Source organism: Mustela putorius, unplaced genomic scaffold (assembly GCF_011764305.1).
Source record: "Mustela putorius furo isolate JIRA1106 unplaced genomic scaffold, ASM1176430v1.1 tig00000083_pilon_pilon_pilon, whole genome shotgun sequence".
Taxonomy (NCBI): Eukaryota; Metazoa; Chordata; class Mammalia; order Carnivora; family Mustelidae; genus Mustela; species Mustela putorius.
Window position 1 is genome coordinate 45,022,863 of NW_025421273.1, and position 25,775 is coordinate 45,048,637.

The 25,775-nt window shown below is 44.0% G+C and overlaps 1 protein-coding gene across 1 annotated transcript; it reads left to right on the top strand.

The window, feature by feature from the left end:
* The first annotated feature begins 6,600 nt into the window (after positions 1-6,600).
* Positions 6,601-20,919, top strand: UCHL1 (ubiquitin C-terminal hydrolase L1). The gene is made up of 9 exons (XM_004764057.3): positions 6,601-6,722; positions 6,841-6,852; positions 7,333-7,461; positions 10,713-10,863; positions 13,155-13,240; positions 13,319-13,366; positions 14,228-14,294; positions 15,154-15,212; positions 20,464-20,919. Exons 1-9 carry the CDS (start codon positions 6,690-6,692, stop codon positions 20,548-20,550), a joined length of 672 nt encoding a protein of 223 aa, XP_004764114.1. The 5' UTR covers positions 6,601-6,689; the 3' UTR covers positions 20,551-20,919.
* Positions 20,920-25,775: the final 4,856 nt, after the last annotated feature.

The window sequence follows — 25,775 nt, forward strand, 5'->3', positions numbered from 1 at the left end:
GATGTTCCTATGATGTGCTTCCCACTCTCTTTAGGCGATCAGAGTCCCCTTACTGAGGTAGGCCTAAGGCTCAGTTCTGGTCAGTTTTCTTAAGAGCAGTTTTCAAGGAGTAAGGGCTTCTGGGGAAAGTTTCACAGCTGAGAAAAAGAAACAAACAGGATATCTGCTTCTGGCATTATGGCTGACCTAGTGCTCTGAGGCACTCTTGCACTGAAGGTCTACTGATACACTGTGTAGAACACATTTTTGAAATACTGCTGGTCTGCCAAGAGGCAACAAAGATCCTCAAGGACAGTCCTCCCTTCTCCTCCTCTCCTATCAATCTCCCGCAAAGGAAAATAGATTTGAGCTGGGGTCTGAGAAAGCAGAGTGGAGCTGGGGTTAGAACAGTGGGCAGCCAGTTAGTTAGGAAGGAGGAAGAGAATAAATTCCGGCTGGGAACCCGCTGGAGTTGGTTACATAAATGACTGAGTACTGGGAGGAATATGTGGAGAAATGAAACTTTAAATTTCTTAGGGTGGTGGATTTATGGCTTGAGGTTTTTTTTTTTTTAACTTTTAAAAATTAATTAACATATAATATATTATTGGTTTCAGAGGTACAGGTCTGTGATTCATCAGTCTTTTTTTAATGTTCTGTATCTTTTTTTTTTTTAAAGATTTTATTTATTTATTTGACAGACAGAGATCACAAGTAGGCAGAGAGGCAGGCAGAGAGGACGAAGCAGGCTCCCTGCTGAGCAGAGAGCATGATGCGGGGCTGGATCCCAAGACCCTGGGACCACGACCTGAGCTGAAGGCAGAGGCTTTAACCCACTGAGCCACCCAGGCGACCCCATCAGTCTTATATGACACCCAGTGTTCATTACATCATGTGCCCTCCTCAATGTCCATCACCCAGTTACCCCATTGCCCCACCCCTTTCCCCTCTGGCAACCCTCAGTTTGGTTCCTATGATGAAGAGTGTCTTATAGTTTGGGGTTGAGGGGTTTTGGTTATTTTTCCAATTTGATTTGTTCAGATGTTCTTTTTTTATTGCTTCATATGCTTAGGCCATGGAAGCTCAGTGTCCAAGTAAGACCAAGACACTAAGCATCTATATATTGATTGGTTCATGCTAAGGAGTCTTGGGGGGGAAAAAATGCTTGGTAGGTTAAGACTCAGCAGTGTTCTCAAAACATCTCTTCCTGGTGTATTTATAGACTTAAATTTTTCTGCTTATCATATTCTTCATATAAGAATCTCCTGGTAAAAGGAAACAGATAACAAATGGGTCTGAAGGACACTTCAGAAGCTGATTTTAACTGGTCAATCTTTTTTATTGTATTCTAGTGACATTAAAAAGGTCTAACAGCTAACGTAACCCAAACTTTTATATGATTTGCTCTATGTATCTTTTATTTTCTGCTGCTCAAGGTCCTTAGTATGCTGGGATAAAGAAATCTCAGAATTCATTAAATCTTCACTTTATTGTCGAGGAGACTGAGTGCGAACTGACCACAGACTGGATGTGAAGAGCTTAATACAAAAGACCATGTCCCTGATTCTAAGATGCACATGTTTTTCATGTTTAAACATTTTTAAAAGGAAAATGCTTTGGTGTACTGGGTCCCCCTCCTATTCTCTTGAGAAGCAGCTTTAAATTGATGATTTATCTTAAAAAGCTAGGAAACATGGCTCACACCTTGTGTCAATTACCTGCTAAAACCACTCTCAACCCAGGTAAGCCTAGTCTAGTGTCAGCACATAGTATACACTCAAAAAAATTTGTTGAATGAATGCATGTACGCCTGGAAGGTGTAAGTCAATGAGAACATGTACTCTCCTCCTTCATATTTATCTTTCTTCCTTCCGATAACCCGATAAATGAACTGCTTTTAGGGAAACAGGAAGGAAATTGACTTTGCCATGGGAAATAAGTGGGGTAGTTTCTTTGCATTATACATCACCTTTTTTGGTGTGTGTGTGTGTGTGTGTGTGTGTGTGTTTAAGATTTTATTTATTTATTTGACAGAGAGATCACAAGTAGGTGGAGAGTGAGGGGGAAGCAGGCTCCCTGCTGAGCAGAGAGCCCGATGCGGGACTCGATCCCAGGACCCTGAGATCATAAGCTGAACTGAAGGCAGAGGCTTAACCCACTGAGCCACCCAGGCGCCCCTTTTGGTGTTATTCTGAACTTATAAATCTCTGGATGTCAGAATCTTAACTTCTGGGGACATATTATTGGCAGGGGAACTGTCAAGTAAGTTTAAAAATGTTGAGGAAGTACTCTGTCAATTATTAATGTCATGCTAATTATAAATTCAAGCTAGATCCGTAGACCTATAAGTAAAGCTTATAGGAATGACTTTATCAGGTGACCTGCTCTGGCCCTGGACATTGCAGAAATCATTTCAGCTCTTCTCAGTGCCTGAGCCTCATCCTTATTTCTGGCGGTCATGACCAAGGTCCTAGGGCTGGTCCGTAGATGGAGTCAGGCAGAAGAGTTGAACATGTGCAAGTTCAACGAAATCAAATGAAGTTGGATTGAAACCCAGACTCGGACACTCAGTAGCTGTGTGAACTTAAGCAGGTAACAGCTTCTCTGAAGCCTCAGTTTACTTATCTGTAAAATCAACAAGGACAGCAGAGAACTGGTATGAGGAGTCGATGAGGATGACCAACACAATGTTCTCTGTATAACAAACAAGGCTAGTTTTTCTTCCTTCCTCACCTCTCTCCTTGGGTAACTTCTGCAGAATATATAGAATATTCTCAAAGTATTTGGGAAGTACTGCTTCCATGTTTCAGTATCCTGCCTTCATAAACACATGGTGTACTCTACCCCTTCAAGTAGCAAGACTCTTTTGTCCGAGCAGAGGTTTTCTATTGTTGAGATTTGTGAATGACTCCTGTGATTTTTGCCAGATCCTTATAGACCAATGATACGACTTGCTTATGTTATTTGTTAGACTTGCCCAAAGATTTCACATGGGTAAAACCACAAACTTGATATTCTAATTATATACACATATAAAAAAGCATAGCTTCTCTGATGGATATTAAAACAAATAACTATTACATTTTTGATTCACCTAAAATATAGAAGTATGCTAATATAGGAGCCCCAAAGTACTCTAGATATTTTATTTTTTGAAGATTTTTTATTTATTCATTTGAGAGAGAGAGAGAGAGTGGACAAGCAGGGAGCAGGGTTAGAGGGAGAGGGAGAAGCAGACTCCCCACAGAGCAGGGAGCCCAACATGGGACTCAATCCCAGGACCCAGGGATCATGACCTGAGCCGACAACAGATGCTTAATGACTGAGCCACCCAGGCAACACTTCTCTAGGTATTTTAAATAGAAAGGGATTTAATACAGGGAATTTGGTACTTACAAAACCACTGGAAGGGCTGGAGGACTAAACTTGGGCTGAGCCTTCAGGACTGACTGCCACAAGATTGCAGAACTGACCTGCCAAGGATATTTGAGTTTCTGTTTTATTAGTCATCAGAATTATTAGAAGGTAGTTTTTACAGGGTCCATCCCAAATCTTCATTATTGCCAGAAAAATAATACTTATGATTAAAAAAAAAAAAAAGCCTACTGCTGGTGAACCAGAAATGACATCTTTATTTATGAAGGCTGACTTATTCATTCATTGATTCTGTTTCTCCATCTATAACAGGTCTACTCCATGTTTACTCTATGTGTTTAACTGATTTTTTTAAATGGATTTCTGTCACCAAAAAAAAAAAAAAAAATGTTTTTCTGACTTTGTACATTCATTTTTGAGTGAGTTTAATTAAAATGCTGACTTTTGAATTGATATTTTTCCATATTATTACATACTTTTGTAACCATAGACTCTGGTAAATAAAAAAGGGAAAAAATGAATATAAAGATCAATTGTACCATGATAACTGGCATGCAGAGCTGCACACACATCTCTACTGAGTTTTTATTGAGACACAGTCACCCATTTAAAGTTTCCTGGTATATTCATAGGAGCGTACCATCATCACCAAAATCTCTATTAAATGTCATTGTTTATTTTTAACTTGTTTTTCTAAATCTCATAATTCTGCATTTTAGATTGCTTATGTTTACTTGCATGCACACACTTTGTCTCTGCTGCAAAAGGGTTAAAATGTTGCCAGGTGGCTGCAGGTAGAAATGACTCCATTCAGCAGCACTTTTTTCCCAGGTAGAATAACTAAGTTACAAAACCCTTCCAACTATGATATCAATTGTTGCCAACTTAGGCAGCATGAAGAATACAATGGGGAATGTTTTGCCTGTTCTATTCAGTGATTCCAAAAGGAGAGAAGTGCTGGTTGGCATAACTTGTTCTAAATGCAATCATTCTATTTCTCCTAAGACCCCTAGAATTTTACTGAAGACTGTCATCAAATCTCCCGGCCTACAGTTTCAGCAATACACTCTCCCCCCTTTTATTAAAGATCAGGATAAGGTTTGTTTTTGTCTTCTCTCTGGCATCTCCTTATTTGTTGTATTTATTGCTCTGATGCTTCCTGGCACAGAGTAGGCCCTTGATATCTATATGTATCTCTATACAAATAAATATAATATATAAACAAATATAATATAAATTTTATATATAATATATAAATAAATATAATACATTTCTCATATAATATATAAATAAAATTAATATATTATATATATATATGGTATGATTGAATAAGTGCCTTTCACAGAGATTTCTCTAGTGTTTTCATGACCATTTTTACTATTTACTTTGGTAATAACTGTCACATGCTAAATTCTCTGAGTCCATCAGACCTTATCTTAAACATCACTTCCTTTGGGAAGCCTTCCTGATTCTCCACACGAGGTGAGGGGCTCCTGAGTTCTGATTGTTTTCACATCACTCGTATAAAATCTCCATATTGGAAGTTTTGAGTTTATTTACCGTGTTCACCTTTCTATCCCCAATTCTAAGCTCAGTGCTCATCACATAGTAGATACTTAATCAGCATTTGCTGAATAAATAAAGTTAACTGAGCTGTAATTCATCTCTGTCTAAAGGCAAGAACTCATTCAGCATAGCCAGGTGGACTATTCACCTGTCCTGGCTTTCAAGTAGTCTCCTCTTTAAAAACAAAAACAAAAACAAACCAACAACAACAACAAAACCTTGTTGAGGTGTAATTTATAAATCATAAAATTCACCCATTAGATTCTTCTCCCTAATGTTTCTTTCTCATTTTTCTAGGTGAAGGTCATATTTCTGATGGTAAAAATGGGAGAAGATAGAAGTGGAAAGGAATGTTAACTTGGAGAGAGAATGGACTCTTAGTGCCCAACTTACTAGGCTTTACTTTTTTTTTTTTTCATTTTTCTTTGTGATCAGAAATGAATTGACTTCTCTAAGCCACAAATTCTAATTTGTAAAGTTGGACTAGGAAGAATTTTTTCATTGGATCCTCTAAGCATTATGAGAGAGGATGCAATAGATCTGTCCACTGAGACACTGTAGAGGTAATAACTCAAGAAAAACAAAAAACAAAACAAAACAAAAAAACAAAAAAACCCCCAAAAGTAGACTCCCTCTCTTATCCCTGCCATTAACCGGGACTCCACTAAACAGTAGGTCTGTTCTTCCTCCATATCATCATTTTGCTATGAGCATTTTAAAACAAACTTCTTGCTTCCTTAGCGTTTCTACAAGCCCCATTTCATTCTGAGTTTTAGCTCTCCTGACACTATTCTTTCAGATCTTTGTCCCTCTTCTTATCCATTCTTCTGCATATGCTTTTTCTCTCCATCTTTTGCACATGCTGTAGGAAAAACAAGCCCCACCTGCGCTCATTAGAGAACAGCCTTTCCTTCAGCTGCCATGCTCTTTTTCCTTCGCTGTGAATATTCCATTGTGAGCTCAGAATCTTATTTTTCAAAGCCTCCCACTCTTTTAAAAATACGTTTTCTTTTACACCCTCTCGTCTCGAAATCATACCGTTCTTTTCCCTGGATGTGCGTCCTAAAGTCTCCGACCGCCTGCCTCCTCTCTGTCTTATATTACGGTCACACACACCAGGTTTCTATAGCTTCCCCATGACCAACCAATTCTCCCCGGGAGCTACATTACATCAGCATTACTAATGCAATACCGTTTATCCTCCACATTGTTTTAAGCTGGGCAGTCAATTAAAAACGCACCTCGGTACCGATCTGATCTAACATGGAGGATGAATTGTCTGAGGTCAAATGCAAACTGCTGCAAGATTTGGGAGACGGATATTTACATTCATACTAAATCTATACCTGTTGAATTGGGGCTTTTTCTCAAAGCTTCAGAAACCCTGAGCCCTCCGGTAATTGGGATGGTGAGAATGATAGGTTTCCGGAAACTTCGCAAGAAATTAGACTCCCATCTAAATGACTGCTCCATAGGCTCAAGGAACACCCACCCACAAAACCCATCTCCACAACCACCAGATTATCTCACCAGCAAGTGAGACTGCAAAGGTTTGGGGGCCCGGCCGTACCACTCGGCGCGGCGCATGGGGGGGTTTCGTGCCCATTTGGCTGCGACTGACCGTTTCCCCGTCGCTTGGTTTTGCCCCTGCTCCCCCTGCGCAGGCACCTACAGTGCGTCAGGCCGGAGCTTTATAGCGGCCGCCTGGGCGGCTCCGCTCGCTGTTTTTCCTCTTCTCCTGGTCGTTCCTCTTCCTGCGGCTCGCGAAGATGCAGCTCAAACCGATGGAGATTAACCCCGAGGTGAGCGTCAGGTGCATCGCTGCTCGGGGACCGCATTGCTGAGAGTCAGCCCAGGCCAGGTAGCTGCCTCGATGACCGGCTTTATTTTTGTATTTTTTTCTGTGCATTTGCCTTTCAGATGCTGAACAAAGTGAGTGGCGTCTCGCACTGCCTCTGTACCCTTCCCCCCGGGAGCGCCGACGCGGAGGCGCGCATCAGCTCCGGCTGTCTCTGTCTCGCAGGGACCCAGCGGCGTCCCGCGCGCTCCCAGATGCCATCCGTCTGCCCCAGCATAGGGGTCGCGGGGTGGGGATGACTCTGCGGAACCGTCCGAGGTGGGAGGGAGGAGGGGACTGGGCCCAGATGCAAGCGAGGGCCAGGCTCCCGAGGGCGTGGCGCGGGCCGCGCGGACTCGGGTGCCCGGGCTTCGCGCGAGCCACGTGTGGGCCGCGCTTTGTGCTGTGTCACTGCGCGGGCGGGGGTGGGGAAAGAAGCTGGGGGGCGGGGCAGGCCGCGACTCCTCCCAGGCTGGGATGGGGGCACCGAGGGCGCCGGCTCGGCCCCGCCCTCCGGCAGGTGCCCGCCCCTCGCGGGTCTCGGAGCCCCTGGCCGCGCTCTTTCTTCTCCGCAGGTGCTGGCCCGGCTGGGGGTCGCCGGCCAGTGGCGCTTCGCGGACGTGCTGGGGCTGGAGGAGGAGGCTCTGGGCTCGGTGCCAGCGCCAGCCTGCGCGCTGCTGCTGCTGTTTCCCCTCACGGCCCAGGTAGGGCGTGGGGCCCGGGGTGCGCGGGCCCGGGATGGTGCGCGCGGCTTCCAGACCCGAGTGAGGCGTGGAGGACCGTGTAGACTCCCGGCTCCCGCCCCTCCCGGACTGGGCGCCCACACCTGCAGAACTGCCCCTTTCCTGCGGCATGTGGGGGGAGATATCGCGGTACCTACTCATTGGTGGTTAGAGAATTTACTGGCTCCTCGCTCGTCCATCCAGCGTGGCCTTGAATTTCAAAGAGAAGAAGCAGCATCTCTGTTCCGTCATCTCAGTTACAAAGAAAAGAATTCATCTTCTTAAGTTCACTGGAACCTACGCTTTTCAGAGCCTTCCACTTCAAGGAATGGCTGGCTGGATGTTTCCCTTTAAGGGCTGAGAACTGTCAGTTTCTGGTTTGGTTCTCAGACTCCCACCTTACATTAAAAAGGGGTGGGGGGTGGCCAGCGGGCTTGCCTAAGCCACAGGGAAACAATAGGTTTTTTTAATGCTCCCTCTCCACTCGGGTCTTTGGTGGCCTTGGGTTTCTTCCCTACAACATGCACACTCGGTTTTTAGCCTCTTAGATGTGTGTGTGGTTTTTTAGTTTGTTTTTAAAGCGTAGTCATTTTGTTTGTGGGGTCTCCTTTCACGTCCTGTCTTTCCTCTCTGACCCTGTAGCTAAGTGAAACAGGTGGGCATAAAAGCAGTTTTAGAAACACCTTTTCATTTCCCTTTAGATGGTCTTCCTCCTACAAGTGTGCATGGATGTATGTACCTCAAAGACTGAGCGTCAGATATAAAAAGGTAGCTGGGATGATTGTTGTCTTGCAATGTATGAAATCCCACTAACTGGCCTGGGATTGTCTATCTCCTGTTGCTGTCCCTGATTTGGGAGTGGTGAAATCTGCATTAACAAAACCCCGGGGCAGTAGCTTTTGGGGCTACATTCCAAACACTGTAAGCTTTAATTGAAGCACCACCATGCTAGGACTGGGCATTCTAGAAGCATCCTCAGCATAAATTATTAAGCCCTATGGGAAGTTGCATTCCTCTCAGTAAATGGACTATTGTGAATTTAAAAACCCTTATTAAAGCTACTAGGATAATCTCCCTGTCCTGTTTTATTGCAAAGCCTTTAGTTGGGTAAACCGGAGTGGCCAAATAATTGCAAGTCAAATTAGCTTCCCTGTTGACTCCATCAAATACCATCTCCTCTCGTTTGAGCCTGTCCCTGAGCTCGCTCGCTCTTTAGAGGCTCCATGATGACTCGGAGATTTTGAGCGGCACTCACGGGCAAGGCCTCTGGGAGGCAGTGGTGCATCGTCTTTGTCTTTCAAAGGCCTACTGCTTGCTTTTTACAGGATGAGGCTGCACTTGTTCTGGTTTGAATCATCTGGGTACTTAGTCCTTTAGCTTAATTGGGGAAGTCAGATTGATTGAGCACCCAGTCTGTGACACAGAACACCAATTAGGCTAAACACTGAAGCAAACTCAAAAGTTGAGGTTTGTATGTTGACTTCTGAATAAGCTGATGTTAATTTAGAAAGCATCTGATTTTGAGAGTGTTATGAAATCCTAACTGGACCAGTTCTTTTTTTAAAAGATTTTATTTTACTTGATTTTATTTGAGAGGCAGACCGAGCGCAAGTGGGGGGAGGGGCAGAGGGAGAAGCAGACTTGCTGCTGAGCAAGGAGCCCAAGGCAGGACTGGATCCCAGCAGAAGGCAGGCACTTAACTGACTGAGCCACCCAGCTGCCAACTAACTGGACCAGTTCAGAAATAGTAGTTTTAAGTGATAATGAAATATTTGCAAAAGTATCTCCATGCAAAAGCTCAAACATAATAGAGAATGGTGCTATCCCGTTAAAAAGCAAAAACAGAAGTGAAAATCCTTAACAGTCTATGAGTAGTAACTCATTTCAGAGATGTGATAGATCTTTGATGTTAGAATTTCCTATGAGCTGGCCTTGTGGAACGGGAGATCTTCTTTTTTGTCTGATGGTGTCACAGACAAGGCTTAAATTTCAGTTATGTGTATAGTAATGCAGAGCGACTGGAATTGCAAATATACTTCAGGGGCTCCTGGCTGGCTCAGTGGGTGGAGTATGCAACTCTTGATCTCAGGGGTTGTAGGTCTGAGCCTCACGTTGGGTGTAGAGATTACTTAAAATCTAAAAAAAAAAAAAAAAAAGGAAACATGCTTTTGATGTTCTCTCCAATTATACTGGTTATGAGACATTAGTGTTTCTATGGCATTGGCGCCATGCTTTTTTTTTTTTTTTTTAAGATTTTATTTATTTGACAGATCAAGAGTAAGCAGAGAGGCAGGCAGAGAGGGGGAAGCAGGCTCCCCGCTGAGTGGAGAGCCCAGTGCGGGGCTTGATCCCAGGACCCTGGGATCATGACCTCAGCTGAAGGCAGAGGCTTTAACCCACTGAGCCACCCAGGTGCCCTGGCACCATGCTTTCAACTGAGAAGTCCTTCCTTTAAGGTCTAAAATTTATTAATGAAAGGTCCAGACAAGCCCACTAAATTACTGTACAAAGAGCAGATGGATTCTTTGAGGAAAACTATTCTCTAGTCTCATTTACTGATCTCTTCTGACACCCCCCCCCCATTGTTAATCTGTTCTCAAAATGTATCGTTGACAAGGACAAACAAGTGTCCGGTCTACCTCTTGTAGGATGAGAAGATTTCATGAAATCCCAGCCCAGCACCCTAAGTCAGTTGTCGTTCCTCCCCTCCCCGCCCCCCAAAAAGTGGGAACAATTTCTTTAAATTGCTCCTTTCAGCAGTTAAATCTTGTTTTGTATTTGTTATTGAAAAGAAGCGTACATGGACGCAGTAGAAGTAGGTCTTCCAAGAATGCTGGGATAGAGACAAAGCTTGATTGGGGTCCTGTGTGAAGTACAATGGGTGGTGTGGAAGGACAACAGAAAAAATGAACCTGCCTGTTCTGACTTCAGGAGACACGCATTTTCGAGCTAAAAGGTTGCAGTGGCGTCTAGACCAATCCTTGGGCAACATCCAAGGCCGTGACCACGCTGCAGCATCAGGGTGGAGTCTCAGAACCTCTCGGAACCCTATGGGCTGGCGTGGGTGTGGGAGGCAGACGGGCGAGTCTCTGGGCACTGGCCAACCCCCAGAACCAGGGCTCCTGGTCACACATCCCACTTGTGTTTCCATTTAGGTGGTAGAACTCGCTGTGTCTCCGTCTGTTAGTGCTTTGCATTTTCATTTGAGATAGAAAAATGTTTTCTATTCCCAGCATGAGAACTTCAGGAAAAAACAGATCGAAGAGCTGAAGGGACAAGCGGTCAGTCCTAAGGTGTATTTCATGAAGCAGACCATTGGCAACTCCTGTGGGACCATCGGGATCATCCATGCTGTGGCCAATAACCAAGACAAACTGGAGTTTGGTAAGTGCGTTTTGAGGGCAGTCCTCTCGTTGATCTCTAGTTAACCATAACTTGTCATCCCCCCAACCCCCAGGGGTCTGTTGAGCAAAGTCACTGCCTTACATTTTTCTGAAACCTCCTAATCCGGATGGAACCAGTAGGCAGATTAATGATTGATTCTCTTCTGAGGGAAGGAAACGCCTTTTCCAAGAAATATTGTCTAGCTTCTCTTCCACCCGGAGGGGAAGACGGAGCGAGGGGCAGTTCTGTGCTCCTTCTCTGCACAGGCTCTACCACTGGCACGCTGCAAGTTGGGGTGATTCTTACGTACTTCTGTTCCATTCTCGATGACTCGGAAGAAGTGGAGATGAGGTTAAACCATCAAACATGAACCCTCAGGATTTGTCTCTAATGGTTCTGGGTCTCTTAAGCAACAGGAGAACCAAAGTAGTATAGGGCAGCTGGACGAGGATACTGTGAAAATTGCTGCGGGAAAACGTGGTGGCAGCTTGCTACGTTGCAAGGATCCAGCCAGGAGCCTAGTCAGGTGTGGGGTCTTAGCTCACTTCCCATGAATGTTCTGGAGGAAAGGGAAGAAAGGATTGTCAGAAGCACAATGAGCAGCACTAAAATATATGAAAAGACACGGCATAATGTGTGCTAGTGGCCAAGGGTCCGTGAACTTTCTTAAAAGGTGAGAGTAAATCTTCTAGGGGTTTGAGGGCCGTTAGGTCTCTGTCTTTGTAGTTCAAAGGCAGCCCCAGGCAAGATCTAAACCAGTGGATGTGGTTGTGTTCCAATAATACAAAAATAGGCACACTACTTTGCAAACTCCCGACTTAGGCGGTGGATGGAGGTAGCTAAGAATGGAATAATTTCAGGGGCGCCTGGGTGGCTCAGTGGGTTAAGGCCTCTGCCTTCGGCTCAGGTCATGATCTCAGGGTCCTGGGATCGAACCCCGTGTCAGGCCCTCTGCTGGCGGGGAGCCTGCTTCCCCCTCTCTCTGCCTGCTTCTCCGCCTACTTGTGAGCTCTGCCTGTCAAATAAATAAAATCTTTAAAAAAAAAAAAAAAAGAATGGAATAATATCAGTGAATAGTCCATGGTGTTACTTGGAACAGGTCGGATACTTTTTTTATTATTATTTTTTTAAGTGAGGGAAGTGTGGCCAAAACTACTGTTGGTATACTTTCCAAACCAAAAAAAAAAAAAAGTCTGGCCATAAAGATCCAATTTTTCTAGAACTCAATTTTTCATATTACACAATATTTCATATTTCAATTTTTCATATTAAGGAGGTAGAGCTTGAACCTTTACTTCTTCTGCAGTAAGTCTCCCGTTAGAGTCCTGTGTTCAGAAGGTCAGCAGAGCTTGTGGAACTCTTGTAGCTGTAGTCATGATTGTACTGCAGAGAAGTTACTGGAGTCCCAGCCCTGTCCGTAAAGTGAAAAGGATTCCTTCCAAATTTTAAGTGGTCTTTATTTAACTAATTTTTTGAGTTTAGAGCTGAAAGTTTGAATGTGGTCTTTGAAATACAAATCGTTCTTGCTCTAGCCACGTTGTCTCCTAGACTCAGCTGCATTGAGCAGTGACAAAATGCTTAGGCCAAACTGTCAGCTGGTCCTTTGTCCCTGGGCCCGACTAGTAGGCGCTTTACGTTTGTTAAGATCCATGGGTTAACGTCTATCTGGATAACCATACTACTAAGACTGCATTTTCTAAGTAAAAAAATCTTGGTTTGAGAACCATTATTATTAGACTAGAATGTCATTGTACCACATGGGATCGTGAAGATAACAGCAATTAGAAGAGTGCCGTGCTGGGCTGGCTCAGTGCATAGAGCGCCCGACTCCTAATCTCGGGCTCGTGAGTTTGAGTCCCCTGTCAAGCATAGAGATTCCTTAAATAAATCAATCTTTAAAATAAAAACAAAAAAACAACCAGCGTTGGACAAGATAGTTCCTGCCTTTATGTTAAGACAGATCTCACAAATACATGTTCTGAGGGCATTAGCATCTTAATGAGGGTGATTGAGAGGGGAGTGTGCGGCGGGAGGGCAGGGGAGAGAGGCAGGAGAGGGCTTGGCCCTGGAGGAGCAGAGAGTTCGGCAGCTTGAATGCAGGGAGAAGGGACTGCTTGGAAAGAGACTGAGGCAGAAAGGAACAGCTCATCCACCTCGTCCGGGACCACGGGAAAGTTAACTTGAGTCGCCAAACATGGCTGCGTAACAGCCGAAGTGTGTTGTAAGTGTGCACCCATTTACGCTATTCTATCTATACTAATATGCTCTTGTTTTTTTTTTTTTTTTTAAAGAGGATGGGTCCGTCCTGAAACAGTTTCTTTCGGAAACGGAGAAGCTGTCCCCTGAAGACCGAGCAAAATGCTTTGAAAAGAACGAGGTAGGAAGAGAACTTGTGGAGCATCAGCTTTAAGGGACTACAGAGGATCTTGTGCTAATTATTTCCTCTCGTCTGCAGGCCATTCAGGCAGCCCATGATGCTGTGGCACAGGAAGGCCAATGTCGGGTAAATGCAATTACAGATCGGGGCCGGGCTGCCCGGGTGCCATCTGTTTCGCCCCTGAACCACATACAATGAACCTCTCACCTGAACACAGCAGACCTCTCCACCCAAGGCTAATTAAGCCCAAGGAAGCCCAGAAAATTCTACCAGAATCCTGCTTTGACCAGACCCATTCATTAAAATGGCTCTTCGGGAATCTGATTGGCAGTAAACATGGTCTTGAGTAAATTCAAACAGTACTTTGTTCAGATCCAAATGATTCTAAGAGAGGAAGCAATTGAGCATTTCACATACTCTTCCCGTAGACTGTTGGAGCGGGTAAGATTACCAGCAGGGACTGACCGTCTCTAGAAGGCTTCAGTATATCGTGAATCTGAACACAGTCCCGCAGTCAGCTGTTAATTTAGATTTAAGTCTGTATCAGTGCCTTTAAAACTACTGTTGGCCCTGCCACTTTCTAGTCTTGACCTTGGGTGAGATACTCAATCCTCCCTAAGCCTGAATTTCCTCCTCAGTAAAAAGTTCTAGCTTTCTAGTAGTTACTATATTTATCTTGATAGATTAGGGTTTTATGACAGTCTTATAACATTGTCTAGTATATAAAAAAGAGGTACATGTTAGGCATACTAATTTAAAATAATACATAAGCAAGTCTGAGTGTATTATACTTAGAGGGACAGAATTTATTAACAAATTAAGTTCTCTTAAAATCATTGCAAAATATGTGTATTAAATCAATACATTATATATTTTGAAGTTAATACAATATTATGTCAATTATCTCAGTAAAGCTAAAGACAAGTTTTTAATACAATATATAGTACAATCAAAACTCATCATCAAAAATATTTCTTGACTCTTCAGGTAGACGACAAAGTGAATTTTCATTTTATTCTGTTTAACAACGTGGATGGCCATCTCTATGAACTTGGTAGGTTTCACTCCATTTTTGGAGCCCCCTACGGTTTTAGACATTCCTTCCGATGAAATTATTCTTACAGTTTTGGTGCATAACTTTGTGGCACATAGTGTATCTTTGTTCACAAAGCCAGCACACCGTACTCTCATTGGGGCCCTTAACCCTTCTTCTCACACTTCTGCCACCCATCAGGCAATGACCTGTGGAAGGAGTGGTTTTAGTCCCAGACCGGTAAGGAGATCTGTGCCAGTTGAAGGCCTCCGTGTTCAGCTTTCCTCTTCCCACCTTCCACTACACACAACCAGTGCAGGCTCTCCAGCAGCGTCCTGACAAGGAATACTTCTGGAAAAAGATAAATGCCTCAATGTGAAAGCATTTGGACATGCTGGGGGCTGCTTTCTCTTAGCTGGTATTTGCTAACAGGAAAGATGGGCCTCCTGGTACAATTCTCCTCTTTGTATTAACAGAGGAAGACAATTACCTATATGCAGACCAGAGCAAAGGATACTTGGGGCCAGTCAGCAGTCAATGAGGGGCAGTGAAGTCCGAAGGATCCCTTCTTGGCTCCACCTTCCTGACACCTCAGAGGCTGCATCTGCCTTTTACTCTGGGCTCCTTCCCAGGAGATGTGGCCCAAGCCTTTCCGTTAGGGTGGCCACTTTGGGCTCGTATGGTCCTGTTGCTTGAGGATTAGGATTGCCCTGGGTGGACCCTAGGAGCACTTGAAGCTCCTTTGCAGCGACTGCTTCTGACCAGCCCCTCTCCGTGGGAGTGGCAGTGGGAGATGGCAAACTTCTCTTGAGGCTGTGGGTAAGCACAGTGGTCCGAGCATCTGCAGAGAACGTTGAGCTGCCTGGCTTCTGTGTTCCAGACGGACGAATGCCTTTCCCGGTCAACCACGGCGCCAGTTCCGAGGACTCCCTGCTGCAGGTAATCTTCGGAAGCCCTCTTCCCCGGACGCCCGCCTTTCTTCGGCCATACGGTCTCAGGGGCCAATACTTTTTCTGCACAGCAGGCACCCATCGTCTGGGTGAATAGTCTTCAGGGCTTAAAGCGTATTTTGGTAATTCTGTCTACCGTATTTTCTAGCAAATGGTCTTAAACAGGATCCCCCAGAGCAGCCGTGACTAATCTGTATTGTGTGCGGACTTCAGTCCAGGGTTGGAATTAGCCAGAAAGCCATGGCTTTACTTCCTTGTGGGATTAAGGGAACCGTTGTTCTCTTGTCAGATCACATCACAGCTAAGGACTTAAGGGACAGAAACCCAAGCCTTTCCTAATCCATCTCATGCTGCTGGATTTGGGTCGGTCTCACAGGTTGGATATTATGGGTTCCAGTTAGGCCGTCAACTTCAGTTTTTTCTTCTCTCTTGGGCTGCTGTTACGGGGCAAGAGGAGCAGATTCAAAACCTGCCTCGATATAAGATCCAGGATCACTGTCCTTACTGTAAAGGACTCCAGAAACCTCTTAATTCTGGACAAGGGTTGATAGACCACCTGAGGTGCCTCCCCTCTAAAAACAAGTCTTCTAGAATTGAATCAATTTACTTTTATGAAGGGAAGTTGTTTAATTGTAATTTTTAAGAAATGCTGTTAAGGTCTTAATACTTCATCTGTAGTCAGAACTAATCTTTTTTGAGTGCTTGCTGTATACAGATGAAGGTCTGGAAGACTCTCCGTAAAGAACCAGGTAGAAAGTATTTTGAAAATGGGCTTTGTGTGGCACTGGGCTCTGTTGCCAAGCCAGGCATACCTCAGGGATATTGTGGGTTCAGATCCAGACCATTGCAATAAAGCTAATGTTGCAGTGAAGCGAGTTATAAATGAGATGTTTAGTTCCCAGTGCAGATAGAAGTTCTGTTCGAACAATACTGAAGCCTGTTAAGTGTATACTGGCATACTGTCTAAAGGAACAGCATACATATTTTAATGAAAAACCTCTCATTTCTGGAAAAAAACGCCTGCCATCATCTGAGCTTTCCAAGTTGCGAAGTTTTGCTGGTGGAGGTCTTGCCTTCTGCCTTGCTGTGGACGGCTTCTCAAGGCAGGGGAGGCTGTGGCAAGTTCTTTAAAGAAGACAGCAGTGAAGCTGGCTGCCTCTGTTGATTTTCCTTTCGTGAATGTTTTCTCTGTAGTGGGCGGTGCTTTGATAGTGGGCGGTGCTTTTGATAGAGAATTTTACCTGCAGTAGAACGGCTTTTAAAATTGGAGCCGATCCTCTGAGACCCCCAATGCTGCTGTAACAACTTAGTTTATGATGTCTTCTAGCCCTTAAAGCCTCTTCCGTTGTCATTTCAACAGTCTTCACAGCTTCTTCGCCAGGAGTAGGTCCCATCTCTAGAAACCACTTTGTTCACTGTGAGATGCACCTTATCTGTTCAGATTTTCTCCTGAGGCTGCAGCAGTCCATCCTGCCTTCTCGCTCTGCTTCTCACTCCAGTTCTCTTGCTCTTCTGACTCTTTCCACATCTGCTCTTTCTCTGAGTCTTGAGCACTGCAAAGTCCTCCATGAGGGGTGGAATCCTCTTCTCCCAGACTCCTGTTAATGTTCATATTTGATCTCTTTCCACGAATCCAAAATGTTCTCAGTGACATCTAGAATGGTGAATTGTTTCCAGAAGGTTTTCGATTTACCCAGCACCATCAGAGGAATCACTCTCTATGGCAGCAATAGTGTTACAAAATGTGTTTCTTAAATAATAAGACTTGCAAGTTGAAATGACTTGCTGATTCCTAGGGCTCTGGAATGGATGGTACTTAGTAGGCATGAAAATAGCCTTAACCTTGTCCAGCTCCATCAGAAATGGGATGACAGGGTGCACTGTCCATGACCGATCATATTTTGAAAGAAATCCTTTTTTTCTGAGCCGAAGTTCTCAAGAGTGGGCTCAAAATATTCAGTAAACCATGTTGTAAACAGATAGAATGCCATCCAGGCTTTGTTTTTCCACTGATAGAGCCCAGTCAGAGTAGATATAGCCTACTTCTAAGGGCCCTAGGGCTTTCAGAATGCTCAGTGAGCATTGGCCTCAACTTAAAATCCCCAGCTGCATTAGCCCCTAGCAGGAGAGCCTGTCCTTAGAAGCTTTGAACCCAGCCATTGACTTCTCTGCTCTAGCTTCAAAAGTCCTAAGTGGCATCTTCTTCCAGTAGAAGTGTAGGTCATTCATGTGGGAAGTCTGTTGCTAAGTGGAGCTGCCTGTGTTAATGACCTTGGCTAATCTTGTGGATAATGTGGTGTAGCTTCTCCATCCGCCCTTGCTGCTTCCCCCTAGTTTTTTGATGTTACGGAGATGGCTTCTTTCCTTAAACTTGGACCGATCTCTGCCAGCCTCACACTTCTCTGCAGCTTCGTCACCTCTCTTAGCCTCACAGCACGGAGAGTTAGGGCCTCCCTCTGGATTAGGCTTTGGCTGAGGGGAATGTTGTGGCTGGTTTCATCTTCTATCTGGACCACTCACACTTTATCCATATGAGCAGTAAGGCTGTTCTGCTTTCTTATCATTCATGTGGTCTCTGGAATAGCCCTTTTAATTTTCTTTAAGAACTTTTCCTTTGCTTTCACAACTTGGCTAACTGCTGGGCACATGAGTTCTAGCTCTTGGCCTGTCTTCACATTCAACATGCCTTCCTTCCCAAGCATAACCCTTCCTAGCTCTGGATTTAAAGTGAGAGATGTGGGACTTTTCCTTTCGTATGAACACATTAGAGGCCACCGTAGGGTTATGAACTGGCCTACTTTCAATATTGTCTCGGAACAGGGAGGCCTAGGGGAGAGAGAGACACGGGGGGAAAGCTGGTTCCCAGAGCCACGGGAATGCACACGTGTATTGATAAAGGTTGCCGTCTTGTGCGGATGTGGTTTGTAGCACTCTCAAACGAAGACGGTGACATCAAGTGTCACTAATCATAGATCATAACAAATACAATAAAAAAGTTTAAAATACTGCAAGAATCACCACAATGTGACATGGAAACCCAAAGCAAGAAAATGCCATTGAGAAAGGGCACCGATAGACTTGCTTGATGGAGGCAGCTGCAGACTTTACATTTGTAAAAACTCAACCTCTGAGAAGGGCGGGAAGATGAAGTGCGATAAAATGAGGTCTGCTGTGTCCTGTTGGGCTGTCAGAGCCATGGCACAGCCTGTGGACCGTGTCTAAGTGAATGTGGAGCTCCTTAAACTTTATCCGTAACAACAGGCAGCAGGCTGCAATTTGACCCTGGTGCTAGAGGCAGTTCTCAGTGTCTTCTCTCTTCCAGAGCATGCATTTGATGAGGCTCTGAGGTAGTGATTATATCCCACATTTTACAGGTGAGGAAACTGAGGTACTGGGTTAAGTGATGTTCAGGGTCAGTGGCTTAAATGGCAAAACCGTGGTGCAAATCTGGGCAGTCTTCACACCACTGTTCAGTACTGCCTTTTTGGGTAATAGACCTGGCCTGGGAACATCTAAACCTCATGACCTCAAGGTGGACCACTAGTGTGAACCAAGGTATGCCACAGAAGGAGGGAAGGTCACTTTCTGTAGCCTGCTGTCAGTTATACCTGAGATAAGTTAGAGCCAATTCTCTGGTATATGAGGGGCATTTGGGAGTAGGAATACGGAATGAGAAGCAGATCTGAAAAAGAAGGATCGAGTTGGGTTTGGCAGGCAGAATTTATTTAGGGGAGAGAGGAAGAGGCAGATCTTCTGGAGATGACCCATTTGGGGGAAAGACTGGTACTTCAAATAAAGCTCTAAAAATACTTTACTATGAAACATTGCTAATACCTTAAAAAATGTACCCCACACAGGATGCTGAAACTGTTACTTGAGCAGAATTTACAAGGTGTGGGGAAAGTAAAACAGTTTAAAAAATAATAAAAATTAGTTAGAATCTCATTTAAAATTAAACGGAATATAAACCAGCATCTTAGTGAAAATTCTTGTCCTGAGTAAGGCTGGTTGTATGTGGTTAAAGCTGTTCTAGGTTGTCTGAACTCTATTATTGCTAAACTGGCAAGAAATTACATAAACTGGGGCGCCTGGGTGGCTCAGTCGTTAAGCGTCTGCTTCTGCTCAGGTATTGATCCCAGGGTTCTGGGATCGAGCCCGGCATCTGGCTCCCTGCTCAGCAGGAAGCCTGCTTCTCCCTCTCCCACTCGCTTGTATTCTTTCTTTCCCCTGCCCCTGTCAAATAAATTAATAAAATCTTAAAAAAAAAAAAATTACATAAACTTAACCCATGAATTCAGAGGCCACGTCACTGCTTTACAAACACACCTTTAATGGCAGCCATCCCTGTGGGTACTACAGGAAAGGTCTGGAATGCCAATATATTAAAAATTCTAATAGAGAATGAGATATGTAGATGTCAGTCTAGAATTTCCCTCTAGTTTTTACAGGTGGTTCTAAAGCAGGAGCAAAATTCTGGGTGTGGCTGATGCTTTTTAAGGGCCAAACTCATGGATTTGATGGTTTTTAGAGCTTGGAGCTGATGTGTCAAGACTGTCCTCTCCTCTTAAAGGTCTTATATTTCATATGGTTTGTGGAGCGGTCTTTCCACTGGACTTTCTACAAATGAAACTGATATTCACTCTGCCAAGGCATTTAACCCCTAGAATTTGGGATCATTTTTTTTCTATTACCAATCTTTGTAATCTGGGTCTTGGAACTAGTAACACATGTCATTCCAACCATCAATGACCCATTAATACCTGGAAACCAGGTGTTTAAAGCTGTTCTGTGAAATGTTTATTTGAAAGAAATTCATGTTTACTTGAAATTTCTTGAGGCCTAAGAGAACTCTTAGGCCTTATGGGAGAGAGGATCTATTTTTTTTTCACCTTGTTGTGATTTGAGGAAAAGTGCACTCCTAGTGTATGTAGTTTTGTTGTCAAAACCAGGCACGAGGTGAAGGAGGCCTGGGGCACTTGGTGGAAGTCATAAAAAAGTCAGAGCTTCCAAAGTCAAGTCCATGTCATGGGTTCTTGTCTTGCTCATCACCTAATTTTTTAGTTTTTTAAAAATTTTTTGTTATTGTTGTTATTTTGGTCTGAAGCCAGTCCTGGTTTAGAAGTTTAATGGGGGGTTTGAAGTTGATCACGGTGACCTCTGAGCCATACCGTTTAACTTTTCTGATGCAACTTCCTTTTGAGCCGCTGCTGGTTGGATATGAATGACCTTTCTCCTTTCAGGATGCTGCCAAGGTCTGCAGAGAATTCACGGAGCGTGAGCAAGGGGAGGTCCGCTTTTCTGCGGTGGCACTCTGCAAGGCGGCCTAATGCCCTGGGCGGGGGACATAGCCTTTTCCCCCCTCTTCCCCTTCTGTGTGAAACCAACCCCCCACCAACACAGTCCAAAATGCTTCCGTCCTTGCGGAACACAGCTGTTCTCCTTTGGTTCTGCAGATAAGCTCTCCCCCTACCCCACCGCCCCGCCACACCCGAACTCTAGCAGAGCCCAGCTGTCGAGCGAGCAAGGTTTGGTATGAACCTCAGATGGCGAAGCATTCCCCCTCCCCCCATGTATGTATTGTACCTCAATAGCTAATGCTTTAAATGGCCACTTTGGTTTGCGTCTGTAAATTAAGGCCTTGGATGTGGTTTAATTGTTTGTCCTTAAAAGAAATAAAACTTTTCTGCTGAGTAAGAGATGAGCTTCAACTGGTTTCCACTTTGTCTTTGACCTTCTCCTCCAAGGCTATATGATTGTCTTCCATGGAAGCAACTCCTAGGGCACAAGTAGGAGAATTACCATAAAAACAGTATTGGTTCAGTGTCTCCAGACTTACTCTATTCAGTCATTCATTCCATTTATTTTAAAGATTTTCGGTAATCTCCACGCCCAGGCTGGGGCTTGAACTCACAACCCGGAGATCAAGAATCACATGCTCTACCGACTAAGGCAGCCAGGTTGCCTCTTTCTATACATTTATATGGCTATGTATACCTGTGGACTAAAAAAAATTTGAATAGACTTCATTTTAGATGAATTTTAAACTTGCAGAAGATTGAGAAGCTCGTACAGAGTTCCCATTTATTCCTCCTCCATTTTGCCTCTTAACATCTCACTTTAGTATAAAACATTTGTTGTAATGAATCCATCTTTGTCTTTCTGTGAACTCCAGTCCACAGCTTCTTCAGATTCCCTCAAGTCTTGACCCAGTGCCCTTTTTCTGTTCCAGGAGCTGATCCAGGACACTATTTTACATTTAGTCATCATGTATCGTTGGGTTCTTCTTAGGTATAATCAGTTCTCAGATTTTGTTTTTGAGGACTTGACAATTTTGAGGGGGACAAGTGTTTTACATGATGGCCCTCTGCTGGCCTGTGTCCAGTGTTCTTATAATTAGACTAAGGCTGTCAATCTAGCTTCCAAGTGAAGGATGTTTTGGTTCCTGGGAGGAAAATGATCCTACTATTGACATTCTTTTAATGTAAAGAAACAAAATGTCCAGTGACTCAGATGATTCTAATGGCTCAGAGCTGAAGCCAGAGGGATGTATTTTCTATTCTAACTTGGTGTGTGACTTCTATATAACATTTTGAAGAAGGACTTAGGGGAAAGGAAACAAAGCTAGGCTCTTTCGTACTTAATAGGAGCTGGTAAAAATATATATGTGTGCGTGTGTGTATTTGGCCTCAGAAATACAAATTCTACCACTCACTATAGCTCTAAGCCTTTATACTTCATGTATGAGAACATATGTATTAAAATGCTCCCAAAAAACATGGCTTAGCACACCACACCATGAAAGGTTATGCAATAGCTAATATTTGTGGGTGATCGCGCACCCCGGAGATACAGAGATATTTCAGTTTTACGCCAGCATGGAGGTTAGGTTACGTGCCCAAGGCCTCACTGCTATTCATGAGGGAAGTGGTTTAGACGATTCACGACCTAAAGGTAGCTAGACTAGGTTGGGAGTCCATATGAACAGGCTTCAGGGTTATCACACTTGTCTTTGACCTCCACTTTTGCCTCACTAATTTTGGGCAAAGGAATTACCCTCTTCCACATCTTCATATTTTCATATTAAACTAGACAGAAGAGTGAAGGTGTCAGGAAAGGGCCTCTAGAAGGTTCCATCTGGTATCAACATCTTCCCCACTGCTCTCTCTGAAGCCTCAGCCATGTACAACTCCTAAGGGTACCACTGACTTTGTATTCTATGTGAAGGCAGTATGTACCTGTTTCCCCAACAAGCCCTCTTGATGTCCTGGATTTGTCAAAGATCTACGTCCAGTTGGCTTTTTTCTTAAAATGTTATCAGCCTTTGGTCTTGAAGAGGACTCTAGTGCTTCCAACAGGCAAAGCCGCCTGATGTTAAGCATCTCCCCTGCTTTTTTTTTTTTTTTTTTTAAGTAGGCCCATGCCTGGAATGAAGCCCCAAAGCAGGGCTTGAACTCAACCCTGAAATTAAGACCTGAGCTGAAATCAAGAGTCAGACGCTTAACAAACTGAGCCACCCAGGTGCCCCTAAGCATCTCCCTTCTTATTTTTATTTTTATTATTTTTTTAAGATTCCATCCATTTATTTGACAGAGGCACAGCTAGAGAGGGAACACGAGCACGCAGAGTGGGAGAGGGAGAAGCAGGCTTCCTGCTCGATCCCAGGACCCTGGGATCATGACCTGAGCCAAAGGCAGACACTTAACTACTGAGCCGCCCAGGCACCCAGCATCTCCTTTTTTAAACTAACACCCAAAATGTCCAATTGAGGAGTCTTTACACATTAAGTATAATACTTGGTCTGTCTGAAAGACCCCAAAACATGGAAAAATATTTGCGCATCAAATGAGCGAGAGTTTTATAAACGTGTATATGTATGTGTTTAGAAAAGACCATAATAGCTAAATTTTTTACTATATTCTATTTAAAAAAATTAAAAAAAATTTTTTTAAGCTATATTCTAAATTAAACTTTGTCACATCTGAGATTGGTATTATCCCCATATTGCAAATAAAAAACTAAAGCACAGCAAAACATAAGCAGGCTTGCTGAAGGTTATTTGGTAGGAAATGATGTTGCCCAGATCAGACCTGAGCAGACTGGCTTTAAGAGCCCACACACTGGTGGTTGCTGGGCATAGATGGACCCAAGTTTAAGCAAATGAAGTTTAAGTATTAGGGTCTCACACTTCCATGACCCTTCACAATACCCTGGCTGTGTGTCCTTGTGAAATCTGCAATTTCTCAAAGACATGGGTCTGCCCCTCTCTCTAGGTATTGAGACTATGAGTGATTTTAACTTTATTTTCTCATTTTCCAAGCTTTCCAAAATTACCACATTATTCATAATAAAAAAGTGTGAATTTTTCCCACCTAGGACTTGGAACTCGGCAGTGTGCTTCTGGTTAATTCCAGCTTGCTTTCCAGTTTCTTTCATTTATCATTGAAGTCGGTGGAACTCATCAACTTGGTCTTTTGTCTTCTGCTGACTCTATTATAAGGTTATTTTATTTTATTTCTGTGTTTTTAAGTAAGCTCTATGCCCAGTGTGGGGCTTGAAGTCATCACCCTGAGATCGAGAGTCATGTTCGATGCACTGAGCCAAACGGGCACCCCCATTACAAGGCTATTTTAGAACTTAAAAATCATCATCTTTATGCTTTCCTAAACCTCAAATTACTTGGACCATGTTCAGTTTCCTACACACCCCGTCATGTTCAATAATGACTTGACATGCTCATTTGGCATTTACTTCTTCGTTCCTTGAATGATGTGATCTTAGCTCATTGGTGCAATAGCATTAAGTTGTTCACCTGTTTGATATGTTGCCTTTGCATTGGCTGAGGAACAAGGCATGGTTTGGCACAGCCCTGCAGAGTGTGCCACTGTGGTCGGGGCTGTCCCGTGCAGTCCTGTAGGATTGGAACGACAGGACCTCTCCTGCAGGATTTAGAGGATCCAGCTGAGATAGGCCACAAAGAGCTCAGTACATGTAGAACTTGCCTTGAGTAATTGTACTTATTAACATTTATGTTAATAAGTTGAGTGTGTGTGAATCTTCATGAACAAAGGAGAGAAGTAGAGAAAATTCAGTGCAACAAATAGTACAGATGATCTCTTCTCCTAGTGCAAAATATCTGGATTTGAGCGATTTGAATCATTTGATGGTTCCCTTTTTCTTATGTTTGCAATTTAAAAAAATTTTTATTTTATTTTATTTTTGGTCTAAAACAAACTCTTTGAACCACAAATTTACGTCTCTGGTTCATCTGTGCTGTGCGAAACACTCTCACTCCCAATCCCAGCTCCACGGGCACACTCCGACGTCACGGTCCAGCTGTCAGTGCGGGGGTGAAGGTGGGTGTGGGGCTGGCCCATGGATCAGGATGAGTCTGCACCTGTCTCTTCGGGGCAGGGAGCTCAGACTGGGGTTGTCCTTGCCCTGCTTCAGAGCCTCCCTCAAGACCTCCCACGGGGAGAGGTCACTCTGAGTGGTGGAGCAGGCTAGAAACTGTTGAATCTTACAGGCGCAGACCCCGTCTGTGCCGTGGGGTCTGGCTGGCGGGACGCAACTGGGGCAAGTTCAGTGCCAAAGGGCGGCATGGGCACCAGTGGGTAAACAGAGGGCGCAATGCTGAGGCTGCCTGTGCACCCCCCGCCCCCGCACCCAGGATGGTGGGGGCAATGAGACTCAGCCAAGCGCAGTCAGAGACGGCGTCCGTGACAGTGGCCACTGTTCTCTGCCATCAGTATTCATAAACCGTTCAAAATCAGATTTTATACTAACGTGTCTCCGTATTCTTAGGAATCAGATGTTTTCTATAGTGTTTATCATTCTCTAAAAACCAGGCTTAAAAACATCTTAACCTCAGTATGATACATTTGCCCCAGTGAATGCACCCATATTGATGAATTATTAACTAAAGCCCGTCCTTGATTCATATTTGTTTCCTTTTCACTTAATGCACTTTTTAGGTTCCAGAATCCTGTCCATGATTTTGCGGATCATACGGTTGTCATATCTCCTCAGGCTCCTTTTGGCTGTGACTTTTTAAAAATTTTATTTTATTATTTTTTTTTCACTAAAATCAATGATATTGACCAAGGGGGCTGCCTTGGCTTTTTCTCCAGGCCGCAGAGCTTTGTGCATCCTGGCCATTGCAGGCAGACTGCTTCCAAAGCCTGTGCAAGCAGACTGCCTCCAAAGCCTGACTTCCCCTCTGCAAGATAAATTCAGCCTCTGCCTCCTCCATGATGTGAGAATCCCATGACAGTACTTGTACTGTTCTTGGGGATGTGCCTAGAATATAGTGGATGCTATTCTTTTAATTTTTATCACTAGCTAGTTTCTTTCTAGTCTTCTCTCTTTTTTCTCCAAGCTAAACCCCAAGGTAGCACGGGCCCTTTCTTGCTTACTGCCAAGTCACGCCTCATTTTCTGGGATAAGGCCCATTTCCAGAACAACTTTTGCCAAAAGTTATCTTAAACCATGGCTCCTAGACCATCAGTGCATCGTTCTTTGCAGTGAGGGGGGTACGTTCTCTTTTGCATCAAGA